Source organism: Typopeltis vanoorti, chromosome 23 (assembly GCF_054136105.1).
Source record: "Typopeltis vanoorti isolate ZY-2024b chromosome 23, IOZ_Tvanoo_1.0, whole genome shotgun sequence".
Taxonomy (NCBI): domain Eukaryota; kingdom Metazoa; phylum Arthropoda; class Arachnida; order Uropygi; family Thelyphonidae; genus Typopeltis; species Typopeltis vanoorti.
Window position 1 is genome coordinate 64,293,545 of NC_143571.1, and position 16,721 is coordinate 64,310,265.

At 35.9% G+C, this 16,721-nt stretch overlaps 1 protein-coding gene across 4 annotated transcripts in view; it reads right to left on the reverse strand.

Moving 5' to 3' along the window:
- LOC150093914 (unhealthy ribosome biogenesis protein 2 homolog) overlaps positions 1-16,721 on the reverse strand; it is a 393,653-nt gene that overhangs the window by 50,672 nt on the left and 326,260 nt on the right. For all 4 annotated transcript variants that reach the window (XM_090412865.1, XM_090412866.1, XM_090412867.1 and 1 more), the window contains 2 exons: positions 16,404-16,517; positions 1,789-1,981 (listed from right to left, as the gene is read on the reverse strand). In XM_090412865.1, coding sequence (XP_090268991.1) covers positions 1,789-1,981; positions 16,404-16,517 — 307 coding nt within the window. The remainder of the gene's footprint in view (positions 1-1,788; positions 1,982-16,403; positions 16,518-16,721) is intronic.

The following is a 16,721-nucleotide window of genomic DNA, read 5'->3' on the forward strand; positions in this document are numbered from 1 at the left end:
GAATGTGTGAAGGTAATAATCCATGTGTCCACTAATTACAATTAGTGGACACGTGGATGGATTTTTAACAATCCCTGCTCTCTATCCTATTAATATTAGACAAAATTATATTATACACGTTTTAAGCATTATGTAACATAAGCACTATTCAAGTTTACAGTATTCTTTTAAGCACATTCAAACTCACGTTCGGCTTTCTGACCTCTTCAACACATTATGCCGTTAGTTAAACTGAATTAACATCTATCGTCTGTACATACAATCAAGGCTATTAACATAAAGCAATTTACTTACAAATTCACAATATCACATACAGTCCTGGATCCTAAAGGGTTAAGGGTGAATTGCGCTGGTTTCCTTTTCCTTCTTGTACAACGGCTGTGATTGGGCACTATCCGACGGTTGTCACCTTGCAATTTACTTCCTTGTAACAGTAATGTATTTCTTCGGCACTGTTAGGAACTGCATTGGCTGCGACAAATAAACAAGCACGTGGATCAGTACATTCGTCGAAGAATTTCACCGAAGGATATCTTGTAATACTGCCAGCAAACTCCCCATGATCTCCTGGACAACTATCTCGGGATTCTGTCTCTTCCCCTCCTCGAAAAGTTTGCCACAGGAACAAAAAAAAAAAAAAAAGAGAGAGAGAGAGCTTTTACCCCTCAATCTCCGCCTTTTATATCATTGGCCATCCTTCCAAAACTTCCCGGATTTACTGGAAGCACCCTTAAGTCACCCATGCTTACGTTAGGTTTTGGCGGCAAAAAACACATATAATTCGGTGACCTTTGAGACTGTTGTTGACCTTCAGTTTACTAACCTAATCCTGTCTGATCTTTTTAGTTACAACTGCTTGTGGTTCTACATTCAGTTATTCTTACATTATATTAAAATTCTTTTTTTTTCATTACAGTGGGTTACGTTTCTAATTATATGTGTTTTATGACCCACGTAAAATCGATACAGGTGAAAAATATTTTTATTTTTCACCACAAGAGATTTTAAACCAAACTTGCAAAAGATCATCACATGTGATGAGACATGGATTTTCCAGTATTATCTAGAAACAAAGAGATAATCGATGCACTGGAAAACTCCCACGTCACTGAGAATGAAAAATGCAAGAATGAGCAAGTCAAAACTGAAGGTAATGTTAATAATTTTTTTTTTTTTCTTAATATCAATGCCGTGGTAATGGTTGAATAGGTACCAGAGGGTCAGAGAGTTAACCAACATTATTACCTTGAGATTCTGGCCAAGCTGAGAGAACGAGCGAGGAAGAAGTGACCCGATCTGTGGAAGAACAATGCTTGGAATTCTCCATCAGGATTGCTCGTCCACAGTGCTGTCTGCAATGCAGTATCTGGGTGATAAGAAGATCCCAGTGTTGGACCATCCATCTTACTTGCTGGACTTAGCTCCATGCAACTTTTGCCTTTTTCCAAAGTTGAAATCTGCATTGAAGGGTATATCCATTTTCAGTCAGTGGATGAGGTAAAGGCGAAAACTGAAGCAGATAACACCTGATGACTTCCAACAATTAAAAATTTGTATGCAATGGTGTATAGATAGAGGAGAGGAGTATGTTGACGGGATAACAATCAAGTTGTACAATTGTAATAATAAACCACATTTTCGCAACCAGTCTCTTTATTTAATAGCCACACCTCGTATATTTCAAATATGTAAATGTGAAAAAAATAATTTAAAAATTTTACAAACATATTTTATGGATATATATATATATATATGAATGTATATCATAAAATGAACATTAAAGGATATTTGATACACAAGCAACAAATGGTGGGATAACTGCTAATAATGAGTAAAGGTGATGAACTAGCAATTCATTAAGAATGCCAAACATAGAATCAAACATGACCAAGTACACATCTGGATTTTGTATAAAATTATATAGTGGTGCACATATACAAGTCTGTAGACATCTGCTGATATCAGGAGGATGTATCAATGCCTAGAAAAGTAATAAGAAAAGTTAAAAACTGAACCTCTCACACAAATAAGAAAAAATGATGACGACTAAAAAAAAAAAGTAAAAAAAAATGGCGGGATATATTATTGTCAGACCTCCATGGAGTTGATGACTCATCACGAGAGGCCTCTTTATCCATACCAGCTGTCATACCGTATCGTAAATTCATTCACACTTGAGGCACTCATAACTTCAACAGGCAATAAACTGTTCCAATCACTCACTTACTGCTCTGTGAGAAAAAAAAAAAATTTTTTTAAAATCTAGCTCTCACTGCTTTCTTAAGCAAAAACTTCCATGGATGACCTCTTGTCCTCTTCCTACCTTATATATAATAAAATTCATTAACCAATATTCTATTAACACTCTCTCAGAAGTTTATAGAAGATTTCTTTCATGTTAAGCTTTAATGAAATAATTTATAGCACACAGAGAAATAATTAAACAACAGGTTTAATGGTTTCAGTATTTTGTCTCAGTCACAGAGACATCTTCGGGAATATAATGTTAAAATTGTAACAACACACACACACACAAAACACAGAAGAAATAATAAGTGGAAGAAATGAGATTAGAATAAATTAAGATTAAAAGTCCTCTGAGGGTTGCCCTCTATGGGTGCTGTCAGCTAGCCTTAGATGTTGCAGTAACACGATTAGAAGTGTAACATGAAGGTAAACCAACACCTAAGCCTAAATGTTAATTTACAGACTTCTGTAATATCACCCCTCTTTCTCCTGTTTACTAATGTCTACCGTCCACAATCTCAATCTCTCCTCATAATCTATATTCCATAATTTCAATATCATCTTTGTAACTCTCTTTTGCAACCTTTCCAGTTTCTTTATTCCGTAGGAACCCAGGATACCAAATCTATGCATAGCAGTAAAGGTGAGGTTATATCAAAGCCTTGTAAAGAGACAAAATGTGAATGTTCATTTGAACATTGCGATTATCCTCTGAGTTGTATTACCCAATTGTTATATCACCCTTGAACTTCAACTTACTATCAACCATAATTCCAAGATCTTCAGCCTCATCAGGTACTCCAAGCATAATCCACCAATATAGTATTGCTGGTGGATACTTCATCATACCAAAGTGCATAACTTTGTACTTAGCAACAGCCCTCATGTGGAGCCTCTAAATATTAAACTGATAGCCGTTATTGTTTTCCAATACTTCCAGCCTATTAAAATCACCCTGTAAATGCTGTACATAAGTAGAATCACTAATTGCTTTTCCTGTCTTTGCATCATCAGCAAACAGTTCAAGATCTCTTGTCAGGACTCTCCAATTATCATTAATGTATACATTAAACAACAATAGTCCAAGGATTAACTCTGGTAGATTCACCCCCCCCACACACACACCCATATAGCATTTTCTGATACATGTCCGTCAAACCCCCACCTGTCCAAACCAATAGCTTACATTCCAATCCCATATTATCTAATTTCTGCAACAGCCCATCATGTTGACTGATTGATTAGATATTTACTGACACAATCAAGCAAAGGTCCTACTGCACCAAACCAAAGGCTCACACATAGGTGTATCATCAGCCTTCATGTGGAGCCCCTAACAAGAACAACTTCCTCTCTCCTGTTTCTACATTGGCTAGACTGCCAGTGCTTAAATTCAGGTTTAATCTAGTGCAAATTGTTTGCCAGTGCTTCCTGCAATTATGATTGCCATTGGATTAGATTAAGCTGTATGTGGGATTGACAAACAGTATGTAGAAAAAGGATGAACTGATCTAGCAGCTGCAGTCCCATTTCCCTTAATTCCAATGCAGCTGGGAATCCAACAAAACTGAAATCAAAATTAAGGACCTTTAATTTGTACAACACTTGCAGAACCTTACAAAGCAATGGATGTGAATTGCACACAAGACACAAGATGGCCTGCATCTGTTACCTGTCTACCAAATCAGTCTGTTACCTGTCAAGACTCCAACATTATCAGATCTTATATTTCTATCTTCTAATGCACTTTTCACCATATCAATAAATCTGTATAAACTGTACAATTTTGGTAGAAGTTTTCCTTTATATGTACAAGTGCAAACTGAACTGATGCAATTCTGAACTGTATAAGTACTGTAATCTAGTGAGATGTGATTGGATATGATAAAGTCAGGAAATATAGCAGCATAACCAAGTCTCAGATTTTGAACTGTCAGTATAGATGGGAAGGAAATCACAATATTCTGATTGAAGTGAATTAAATATTACATGCAGACAGGTGATGGAGTGCAAAACTCCTTAATTTGCACAGCAAGAGGTTGCAGAATGGAGTACAAACCTGTCCTGGAGGAATGCTATTATGATTGGTGCAGGTCATGTTGTTAACATTCATGCCAATAGCTTGCATAATCTCTTTAATACAAATAGCAAAGGGATGTGTAACAATCTGATGTGTGATATTGAGCCTACCAAAAGAAGAGAAGAGATACTAGTCCATGTAGGACGCTCTAGAAGACACTTTATTTTTAGGGTATAGTTAAGAGACAATTGTTACAGATATCAAAGTATCCATTTTTTTCTATGGGATTATCTGGTGGTTTATCTATGAGCAATATTCTAGCTGTAATTTTTTGATAAGTGGTTTTCATTGAATGAGACCATTTTTGGAGTTGTTTTGGGAGTGAGACCATAGGTCATGTTACTGATGCAACTACAAAGAAGTTTAATGTGCCGTTTATGTTCCTTTTGTCTGACCGGAATTGTGCGTCCTGTTTCTCCTATATAGGGCAAATTACAGGTGCAATGAACACGGTATACTCCAGGGTGGGCCAAAGGAGGAAGTGATCCTTGAATGATTTGAGTAAGTTCTTTAGTTTTGCAGGTGGTTTAAAGGTGGCTTTAAGGTTGGTTCTGTAGTATTCTGTTCATTTTATTTCATTTATTTTAATCTAATTTTTCACTAGAGGTCAGAGCAGTACAATAACTATTGATCAAATCATTGTCTCTTTAGCATACTACCCAGCTCTGTAAAATGTAATATGGCTTGTCTCTGTATATATAGGTGTATAACTCCAGATGACCTTAATTTGAAGGTCGAAACGTTTGGAAATTAAAATTATTATTTCTAACACGGTTGTAGAGTCCATAATTTGTCTAAATTGGATAAGTTAAAATTGGTTTGATCACTGTCTTATATACAGTTAATTTAGTGTTTTGACTAATTTCTCTCTTATTCCATATAAATTCATTCAGTTGACTTCCTATACTGGCTTTGTTGATTCTGTTGTCATCATCATCAAATTCCTGCCATGTATCCTCAAGGGAAGTACAGGATATGATAGTACTACATGAAAAACTTACATCATTACAAACTTCCTATCTACAATTTTCCTCCAAATCAGTCTGTTACCTGTCAAGACTCCAACATTATCAGATCTTCCAACAATATCAGATTTGTTGATTCTGTTGTCATCATCATCAAATTCCTGCCATGTATCCTCAAGGGAAGTACAGGATATGATAGTACTACATGAAAAACTTACATCATTACAAACTTCCTATCTACAATTTTCCTCCAAATTAGTCTGTTACCTGTCAAGACTCCAACATTATCAGATCTTATATTTCTATCTTCTAATGCACTTTTCACCATATCAATACATCTATATCTTAGTCTTCCTCTGGGTCTTTTTCCTGCCAACCTGGCAGAGAACACTTGTTTTGCTAATCTTTCTCTCCCATTCTATTTAAGTGACCATACCACCTGAGATTAGCTCTGCTAACACATTCCTGGATGCTGACAATGTCAAGTTCTTTCCTAATATCCTCGTTTTTAATATGATATTGCCATCTGTTCACGCCTATAATCTTTCTCAGGACTCTCATATCTGTGGTCTCTAGTCTTTGGTGAAGTGTTTTACTTCTGACCCAGCTCTCAGATCCATAAGTTAAAACTGGTTTGAACACTGTCTTGTATACAGCTAATTTAGTGTTCCGACTAATTTCTCTCTTATTCCATATGAATTTATTCAGTTGACTTCCTACCATACCAGCTTTGTTGATTCTGTTGTCTATTTCCATATTTAACTTACCATCTTCACTAAAAATCATGCCTAAGCAGCTGAAATGTTTTACTTGCTCTATAGGTTCTCTATTTACAATACAGTTTTTATTTTCAATGCTACTGCCTATTTTAATTGTCTTTGTCTTGTTATTGCTGACCTTCATGCCATATCTATTACAACAGTTATTCGTTTTAGTCAGGGAATCTTGCAGACTTGTAGCAGATTTATTTAGAAGTATAATATCATCCGCATAAAGCAAAGAGCTGACATTAACATCCCCAATTTTGATACTCCCAATTGAACAAGTTGGCTTCAGTCCAGGAAGAAGTTGCTGTGATCAGGTCCTGACCTGACAACACAGATTGAAGGAGGCTTCCAGAAGAAACTTAAATCCGGAGTCACTTTCATCGACCGAACATCAGCTTATGACACAGTCTGGATCAGGGGCCACCTCCTAAAGCTAAGCAATATCATAAGGTGCTAAACAACTTTCAAGATTTTTGAATCCATTCTCTCCAACAGAAAGATCTGGGTCCATATTGGTGGAAAAAAGAGCAGGCCCAGATTCCTCCGCAATGGTCTTCCATAGGGCTCTGTGTTATCCCCTTTACTATTTAACATCTACATGTCTTACTTACCACATACCAGCTCAAGCAAATATGTATATACCGATGATCCCGCTATCCCACAGAGTCTACCGCCTTTGCCAACCTGGAAACAAGCTTGAACACAGACCCGAACATCCTGGAGGTGTACTTCAAGCAGTGGTACCTGAAGTCAAATCCAACAAAAACTGTGTCCACAGCATTCCACCTATACAATGCAGAGGCGAATTGACACCTCAACCTCTCTTTCTGTGGCAAAAATGGTAGAACATGAGTCACACCCGAAATACCTGGATTGAGCCTGAACAGAAGCCTAACCTATAAAAGGCACACCTGTCCAATAAAGTTAAAACAAGAAATAATATCATCTCACGGCTTGCTGGAACAGCCTAGGGTTGTGGTGCTGATGTATTAAGGTCATCTGCACTAGCTCTCACATTCTCTGCAGCAGAATACTGTGCTCCTGTATGGGACAGAAGTGTGCAAACTAACATTATAGACACAAAGCTAAACTCTATCATGTGCACAATTAGTGGGACACTGACAAGCACCCCTCTCCCCTGGCTGCCTGTGCTACCAAACATTGCTCCACCAAATATATGGAGCAGACAGACAAGCCTCAATTAAAGTATTTAATAAAGAAATGACCAACCCATTCCTGCCTCTGACTCTCATAAATCCACCTAGTATTCGCCTAAAATCATAAAACGCTTTCTGGTACATGTACGAACTCTCTTCAGCTGCCTTACCATAAACACCTGACATGTGGAGTGTCATTTTGGACTGGTCCAAAAATCTTCCAACAAACGATTTCCTAGTTGAAGACCCCTTTATTCTGCAGCCTGGTTGTGCCCTTCGTAGGAAGATTTGGTCATATATCAACAGGATTAGAATTAACCAAGACAGATGTGGCTACTTATTGCATAAATGGAGACAATCAGACAACCCTTATTGTGATTGTTCTCCTGTGGCTGAGACGATTACTCATATTGTGAACGACTGCTCAAGGTGCCAATTTCATGGTGGTGGCCTCCAGGACATCCATGAGGTGACAGATGAAGGTCTGCATTGGCTTTCTGGACATTGACCTGTAGTTGCTTTTGCCATCAGAATAATAAATAAATACCACTTTCATCATCATCATCAAATTCCTGACATGTACCCTCAAGGGATGTACGGAATATGACTACTATTACATGAAAAATTTACATCATTACTAACTTCCTATCTACAAATTTCCCCCAAATTAGTCTGTAACTTGTAAAGACTCCTGCCAACCTGGTAGAGAACACTTGTTTTACTAATCTTTACTCGCCCATTCTATTTAAGTGACCATACCACCTGAGATTAGGTCTGCTAACGCATTCCTGGATGCTGACAATGTCAAGTTCTTTCTTAATATCCTCGTTTTTAAATGACATTGCCACTGATGCCATCTGTTCACACCTCTAATCTTTCTCAGGACTCTCATATCTGCAGTCTCTAGTGTTTGGTCAAGTGTTTTAGTTCTGACCCAGTTCTCAGATCCATAAGTTAAAACTAGTTTGAATGCTGTCATGTATACAGCTAATTTAGTGTTCCGACTAATTTCTCTCTTATTCCATATGAATTTATTCAATTCACTTCCTACCATACCAGCTTTGTTGATTCTGTTGTCTATTTCCATATTTAATTTACCATCTTCACTAAAAATCATGCCTAAGTAGTTGAAAAGTTTTACTTGTTCCACAGGTTCTCTGTCACAACACAGTTGACATTTTCAACGATTTTACCTTTTTTCATTGTCTTTGTCTTTTTATTGCTGACCTTCATGTTATATCTATTACAAGAGTTATTCAATTTAGTCAGGGAATCTTGCAAACTTGTAGTGGATTTATTTAGAAGAATAACATCGTCCGCATAAAGCAAAGAGCTGACATTAACATCTCCAATTATGATATCATGCTTAATACCACTTTCCCTCATAATGTGATCCATATAGATAATGAATAACAGAGGGGATAATGTACAACCCTGTCTGACACCAGATTTAACATTAAACCATCTTTCTGTACTTCCTTCAATTCTAACTGCTGACTTACAACTCAAATAAAGACTATGTATTGTTTGATATAATGCCTCATTGACACCATATAACTGTAGTTTATTGAATAGCTTCTCTCTTGGAACCTTGTCGTATGCCTTTTCCAGATCAACAAAACTTAAATACAGATCTTTGTTATATCCCCATGGTTTCTCCATTACTTGTCGTAAAGTGAAGATCTGATCCTGACAGCCTCTATTTGGCCTGAATCCAGTTTGTTCTTCACGAAGCTTTTCTTCCACAATTCTTCTCAACCTATACTGGCATAAATCTTACTAGGAACACTCAGTAGAGAAATACCTCTGTAATTCTCACAATCAGTTTTATTTCCATTTTTATATATGGGTACTATGAGAGCTCTACTCCAATCATCTGGAATTTGTCCTGTTGTCCAGGCCCTCTGAACTATGCAGTGCAGCCACTGTAAAACTTTTATACTTCAGCATTTCTGGTCTAATATTATCTACTCCAGCTGCCTTTCCACATTTCAGACTTTTGATGGCTTTTTCTACTTCTAGCATGGATATGTATTCCTGATTGCATGTCTGGTCGGTGTTTTTAATCACTGTGCTGTCATCACTACTAGTTTCATATAGCAATTTTTCAAAGTAATTACTCCATACTTCAAGAATATCTTTTTCTCCAGTTTTCATATTACTTTTATCATCTCTAAATCCTTTTACAGCACTCTTTCCTCCATTTCTGAGCTTCTTCAACGACCTCATAAATATCTTACCACCTTCTTGATATTTATTTTCTATGTACTTGCCAAAGTTCTCAAACGACTTCTGTTTAGCTAGTTTTACACAATTTTTCGCTTTATCACATTTGTCTCTGTATTCTCTAAGAGCACAAGCTAACTTCTTGTCAAACCAGAAACTTTTGATATGCTTTCTTCTTTTCCTTCACTGCCTCTTTAACTTCCTGTGTCCACCATGGAGTTCTGATTTTTCTATCCTTGCAGACAACCTCACCACATGCCTCTCTGGCTGAATTAATCACAGTTTTCTTGAAGGCCTGCCACTGAATCTCCAAAATTTGGTTCCTGTTCTCAAACTCTTTGATTTTTTCTTCAATTATCTTTGTGTATTTTAGTCTACAGTTCACATCTGAGAGCTGCTCAACTTTTATTCGTGTTAAAACTTTCTTACATGTCATTCTTTTCGATATGCAATTCAATTTTATCCTGCTCAAGACTAAATAGTGACCGCTTCCAATTTCAAATCCTCTATACACTCTGGTGCCCTGCACCAGGGAGAAAACATCACTATCAACAATAACATAGTCAATGAGACTTCTCTTATTCCTAGCCTCTTCTCTCCATATGAATTTATGCACATTTTTATGTTGGAACATGGTATTAGTAATAACAAGTCCATGTCCTGAGAAGAAATCCAACAGATATTTGCCATTATTATTAGCTTTGCACTTTTCTCCAAATTTTCCCAAAATATTTTTGTATGTCTGACAATCACTTCCTACTTTGCAATTTACATCCCCAAAGGCCAAATCTGAAATCACACACCAACTCAGCATCACCAGAGTTAAAGATCAGTACTATCAACATAAGAAGGCTGAATGGCAAAGAAATGGAGCTAGCTGAGGAATTAAATAAGTACCAGATCGACATAATAGGGGTGACTGAAACAAAAAAGACAAAAACTGGTGAGATCTTTCTGAGAAATAAATACAAAATGTTATATTCAGGCAATGACAATCAAGGAAAAGAAGGAGTAGCCATAGTATTCAACACTAAATATGAGACTAATCTTCTTGAATGACAGTCAGTCTCAAGTAGAGTAATGTGGGCAAATATGAGAATGGGGAACTGGACAATGAGACTTATTTGTGCCTATGGTCCTACAGAAGGTTCTACTAAGGTAGAAGTGGAGGAATTTTTTGAGGCTTTAGAAAAAGCAACTGACACAATGAAAAAGGAAAAGTTGGTCCTTGTTGGGGATCTAAATAGCACAGTAGGAAATGATTATGAGATATACAAAAATATTTTGGAAAAATTTGGAGAAAAGAGCAAAGCCAATAATAATGGCAAATACCTGTTGGATTTCTGCTCAGGACATGGACTTGTTATTACTAACACCATGTTCCAACATAAAAATGTGCACAAATTCACATGGAGAGAACAGGCAAGGTATAAGAAAAGTCTCATTGACTATGTTATTGTTGATAGTGATGTTTTCTCCCTGGTGCAGGACAGCAGAGTGCACAGAGGATTTGAAATTGGAAGTGATCACTATTTAGTCTTGAGCAGGATAAAATTGAATTTCATATTGAAAAGAATAACATGTAAGAAAGTTTTAAAGCAAATAAAAGTTGAGCAGCTCTCAGATGTGAACTGTAGACTAAAATACACAAAGATTATTGAAAAAAAAAATGAAAGAGTTTGAGAACAGGAATCAAACATTGGAGATTCAGTGGCAAGCGTTGAAGAAAGCCCTGATTGATTCAGCTAGAGAGGCATGTGGTGAAGTTTTCTGCAAGGATAGAATAATTAGAACTCCATGGTGGACACAGGAAGTTAAAGAGGCAGTGAAAGAAAAGAAGAAAGCATAACAAAAATTCCTGGCAAATAAGTCAGCTTGTGCTCTTAGAGAATACAGAGACAAATGCAAGAATGCTAAACACTGTGTAAAACTAGCTAAACAAAAAGTCATGGGAGGACTTTGGCAAGAATATAGAAAATAAATATCAAGAAGGTTGCACAATATTCTGGAGATTGTTGAAGAACCTTAGGAATGGACGAAAGAGTGCTGTAAAAGGAGTTAGATATGATAAAGGTGACATGAAAATGGGAGAAAAAGATATCCTTGAAGTATGGAGTAAATACTTTGAAAAACTGCTAAATGAAACAAGCAGAAATGACAGCACAGTGGTAAAAAACACTGGCAGGCATGCAGTCAGGAATACATATCCATACTTGAAGTAGAAAAAGCCATCAAAGGCTTAAAATGTGAAAAGGCAGAGGAGTAGATGATATTCGACCAGAAATGCTGAAGTATGGTGGTATAAAAGTCTTACAGTGGCTGCACTGCATAGTTCAGAAAGCCTGGACAGAGGGATGAATTCCTGATGATTGGAGTAGAGCTCTAATAGTACCCATATATAAAAAGGGAAATAAAACTGAATGTGAGAATTACAGAGGTATTTTCCTACTGAGTGTTCCTGGCAAGGTGTATGCAAGTAAACTTGAGAAACGGTTAAGAAGAATTGTGGAAGAAAAGCTTGGTGAAGAACAAGCTGGATTCAGGCCAAATAGAGGCTGTCAGGATCAGATCTTCACTTTACGACAAATAGTCGAGAAAGCATGGGAATATAACAAAGATCTGTATTTAAGTTTTGTCGATTTGGAAAAGGCATATGACAAGGTGCCAAGAGAGAAGCTATTCAATACGCTACAGTTATATGGTGTCAATGGGGCATTATATCAAGCAATACATAGTCTTTATTTGAGTTGTAAGTCAGCAGTTAGAATTGAAGGAAGTACAGGAAGATGGTTTAATGTTAAATCTGGAGTAAGACTAGGATGTACATTATCCCATCTGTTATTCATTATCTATACGGATCACATTATGAAGGAAAGCGGTATTAAACATGATATCAAAATTGATGTTAATGTCAGCTCTTTGCTTTATGCGGATGATGTTATGTAGTGGTATCTCGCTAATCCGAACCTCTTTAGTCCGAACACTCCAGTAATCCGAACTGCGGTTTGAAAGAAGAAAAGTTTTATTTATTACGTATTATTATTTTGTGTACTATTATTTTTATTTAATAATTATTATTTTACTATTATTTGTTAATTTTATTATTATTACAGTACAGTATTTTTTTCATACTGTCAATTGCACCGTTATACTGGAGGCCTATTTTGATTTATTGTGTGTTCACGTTTGCATTTTTATACTGTACAGTACGAACTGTATTGTCTGCATGAATCACAAACATAAACAAAAAGAGGAAATTCAGAACGTGCATAATTTGGTTAAAAATAGAAATCCAGATGATGATATTTCACAAAGAGATGTTACAGAATGGATTACAGGTAGAACCGAATGTGAATTCGAGATCAAATCAGACGCTGAAATTATAAATATGATGCTACAGAATGAATTAGAAGATGATGATGACCATGAAGGACTCAAAGAAAAAAGTAAAACATGAAGAGGCAGCTGACAGTTTTAATGTGTGTATAGAATGTGCTAAGCAGAATTATACGCCATTCCACAAAATTGTATTGCTAATGCAGCTCCGAGAAGAAGCATTTGAAAAAATTTAGCTACCAAGAAGCAAAAGAAAATCAGTGACTTTTTTATAAAGAAATAGAAAACTTTTTTGTGTATGTGTTGTTTTATGAAACTTTTTTTGTGTTGTGTACAAGAAAGCGATATTTTTTACACAAATTAAGTTACATACTGAACTATGCAATTTTATTAAATCAGAATCCTCAACAATACGGTACATACAAATTAAATTTTTTACTAAAATAAACTTGTGTACCGATTTTATGTTTGTTTGTTTTTTGTTTTGTTTTACATTACAGTACAGTAGCTTTTTCTATTAGTTAATTTATTTACAGAATTAAATTGGTGTACCATTAGAATCTGATTATTTTTTTCTTAAACGCTAGTTATTGTTGTCTCATGGGGGGAAATTCGTTAATCCGAACGAGCACAGTTTTTATTAGTTCGGATTAGCGAGATACCACTATACTTCTAAATAAATCCGCTACAAGTCTGCAAGATTCTCTGACTAAATTGAATAACTATTGTAATAGATATGGTATGAAGGTCAGCAATACAAAGATAAAGACAATGAAAATAGGCAGAATCATTGAAAATGTCAACTGTGTTGTGAATGGAGAACCTATGAAACAAGTAAAACATTTCAGCTACTTAGGCACGATTTTTAGTGAAGATGGTAAATTAAATATAGAAATAGACAACAGAATCAGCAAAGCTGGTATGGTGGGAAGTCAACTGAATAAATTCATATGGAATAAGAGAGAAATTAGCCGGAACACTAAATTAGCTGTATACAAGACAGTGTTCAAACCAGTTTTAACTTATGGATCTGAGAGCTGGGTCAGAAGTAAAACACTTCATCAAAGACTAGAGACGGCAGATATGAGAGTCCTGAGAAAGATTAGAGGTGTGAACAGATGGCATCAATGGCAATATCGTATTAAAAACGAGGATATCAGGAAAGAACTTGACATTGTCAGCATCCAGGAATGTGTTAGCAGAGCTAATCTCAGGTGGTATGGTCACTTAAACAGAATGGGCGAAGAAAGATTAGCAAAACAAGTGTTCTCTGCCGGGTTGGCAGCAAAATGACCCAGAGGAAGACCAAGATATAGGTGGATTGATACAGAACAAAGTGCCTTAGACGATAGAAATATAAGATCTGATAATGTTGGAGTCTTGACAAGTGACAGACTGATTTGGAGGAAAATTGTAGATAGGAAGTTAGTAATGATGTAATTTTTTTCATGTAGTACTATCATATCCTGTACACCCCTTGAGGGTACATGGCAGGAATTTGATGATGATGAAGACCAACTTTTCTTTTTTCATTGTGTCAGTAGCTTTCTCTAGAGCCTGAAAAAATTCTTCCACTTCTACTTTAGTAGAGCCTTCCGTGGGACCACAGGCACAAATAAGTCTCATTGTCCAGTTCCCCATTCTGATATTTGCCCACATCACTCTACTTGAGGCTGCCTGCCATTCGAGAAGATTAACCTCGTATTTAGTGTTGAATAGTATGGTTACCCCCTTCTTTTCCTTGATTGTCATTGCCTGAATATAACATTTTGTATTTTACTACAAGTAAAAGTGGTATTATTCATTCAAATGGTATTATTGAAAACCACTTTCATTCATAATGTAATCCATATAGGTAATGAATAACAGAGGGGATAATGTACATCCTTGTCTGACACCAGATTTAACATTAAATCATTTTCCTGTACTTCCTTCAATTCTACCTGCTGACTTACAACTCAAATAAAGACAAAGTACTGTTTGATGTAATTCCCCACTTACATCATACAACTGTAGCGTTTTGCATAGCTTCTCTCTCTCTCTTGGCACTTTTCATATGCCTTTTCCAGATCTATAAAACTTAAATACAGATTGTTGTTATATTCCCATGATTTCTCAACAATTTATCATAAATTGAAAAACGATCATGACAGCTTCTATTTGGCCTGAATCCAGCTTGTTCTTCACCAAGCTTCTCTTCCACAATCCTTCTCAACCGTTTCTCATGTATACTTGCATAAATCTTACCAGGAACACTGAGTAGAGAACTACTTCTGTAATTCTCACATTCAGTTTTATTTCCCTTTTATATATGGGGTACTATGAGAGCTCTACTTGAATCCTCTGGAATTCGTCCCTTTGTCCAGGTCTTCTGGACTATGCAGTGCAGCCACTGTAAGACTTTTATACCTCCATACTTGGGCATTTCTGGTCGAATATCATCTACTCCAGCTGCCTTTCCATATTTCAGACTATTGATGGCTTTTTCTACTTCAAGTATGGATAAGCATTCTTGATTGCATGCCTTGTCAGTTATTTTTTACCATTGTGCTGTCACTTATTTATTTACTTAGCCTATGGTATTATAAAGACACATGACATCAGAATATATAAATACATATTTTTGCAGATATGAGCTGTCACTGATTGTTTTATTTAGCAATGTTCTTAGTAATTACTCCATACATCAAGGATATCTTTTTCTCCAGTGTTCATGTAACATTTATCATCTGTAATTCCTTTTACAGCACTCCATTTCTGAGCTTCTTCAACTACCTCCAGAATAACTTGCCACCTTCCTGATATTTATTTCCTATGTTCTTATCAAGTCTTCCTATGACTTTTGTTTAGCTAGTTTTACATAGTGTTTAGCTTTCTTACATGTCTCTGTATTCTCTAAGTATACAAGCTGATTTATTTGCCAGGAAATTTTGATATGCTTTCTTCTTTTCCTTCAATGCTTCTTACAAGTCACTATTAAACCTTTAAATTTGTTCCAATCCTACAGAATTTTCTATGTGCACCCAAAGAGATAATTCCTTTTTGAAAAGCATACTTGGATATACAAGATTCCATGTACCTGCAGCAGCACTTGCATTGGACAGACTGGAACACGTTTTGAGATCCATAAAAAAGAACACCAAGGCAATGATGCTGAGTGACTTCTATTGGTCTTCTATCTCAGTGCCTTATATGGAAAACAATCTCTTTTCAAGGACATTTATGGAATCCTCAGAGTGATATGACTGCCTGGTACATTAAACTGTCAGATCTCTATTATAACAAGACCAACTAAAGCACTTGACAAATAATGAGCATTCCATGCTTCATATGGTAAGTGATGTGAGGGACTGATCTACATTCTTATTATTGTACATTTCAAAACAATGGCTATTAGAAGTGATCAGATTTTTTACGCATTCGCAAGTATGTATATCTTCCCAGCAAAGCTGTTAGTTAGCAAACAGTAAATATATATGTAGGAGTTCTGCTTATTACTACAATAAATACAACAAATCTATGAGTAAAATCCTGCAAATTTCATTTCTGTGAACTATTGTTTTCACAGTTTGGTTTATGTAACTTTTACTTTTCTTATAATATTACTACGTAATAAATTACAAACCTTTCCTTTCTTTAGGATTGAAGAGATGAAATCTAAAGTAGGTACAAATACTCTTAAAACATGTTCATCACAAGATTGAACTTGATTCACCAAAAAATATAATGTTCGTAAAAGCTGAAATAAAATAAATTTGATTAGTTTTGTCTTTTTTATTTTCATGCATGCGTAATAATATTAATAGTAATTATTATTAATAGCTGTAGTGCATAGAATCTCCATGATGTCCAGTGCTGTATCGCAAGAGATTAGAAGAAACAATTTTTTTATTATTAAAAAAACATCCATTCCCTTACTATCTGTTATCAAGCATATTTTATT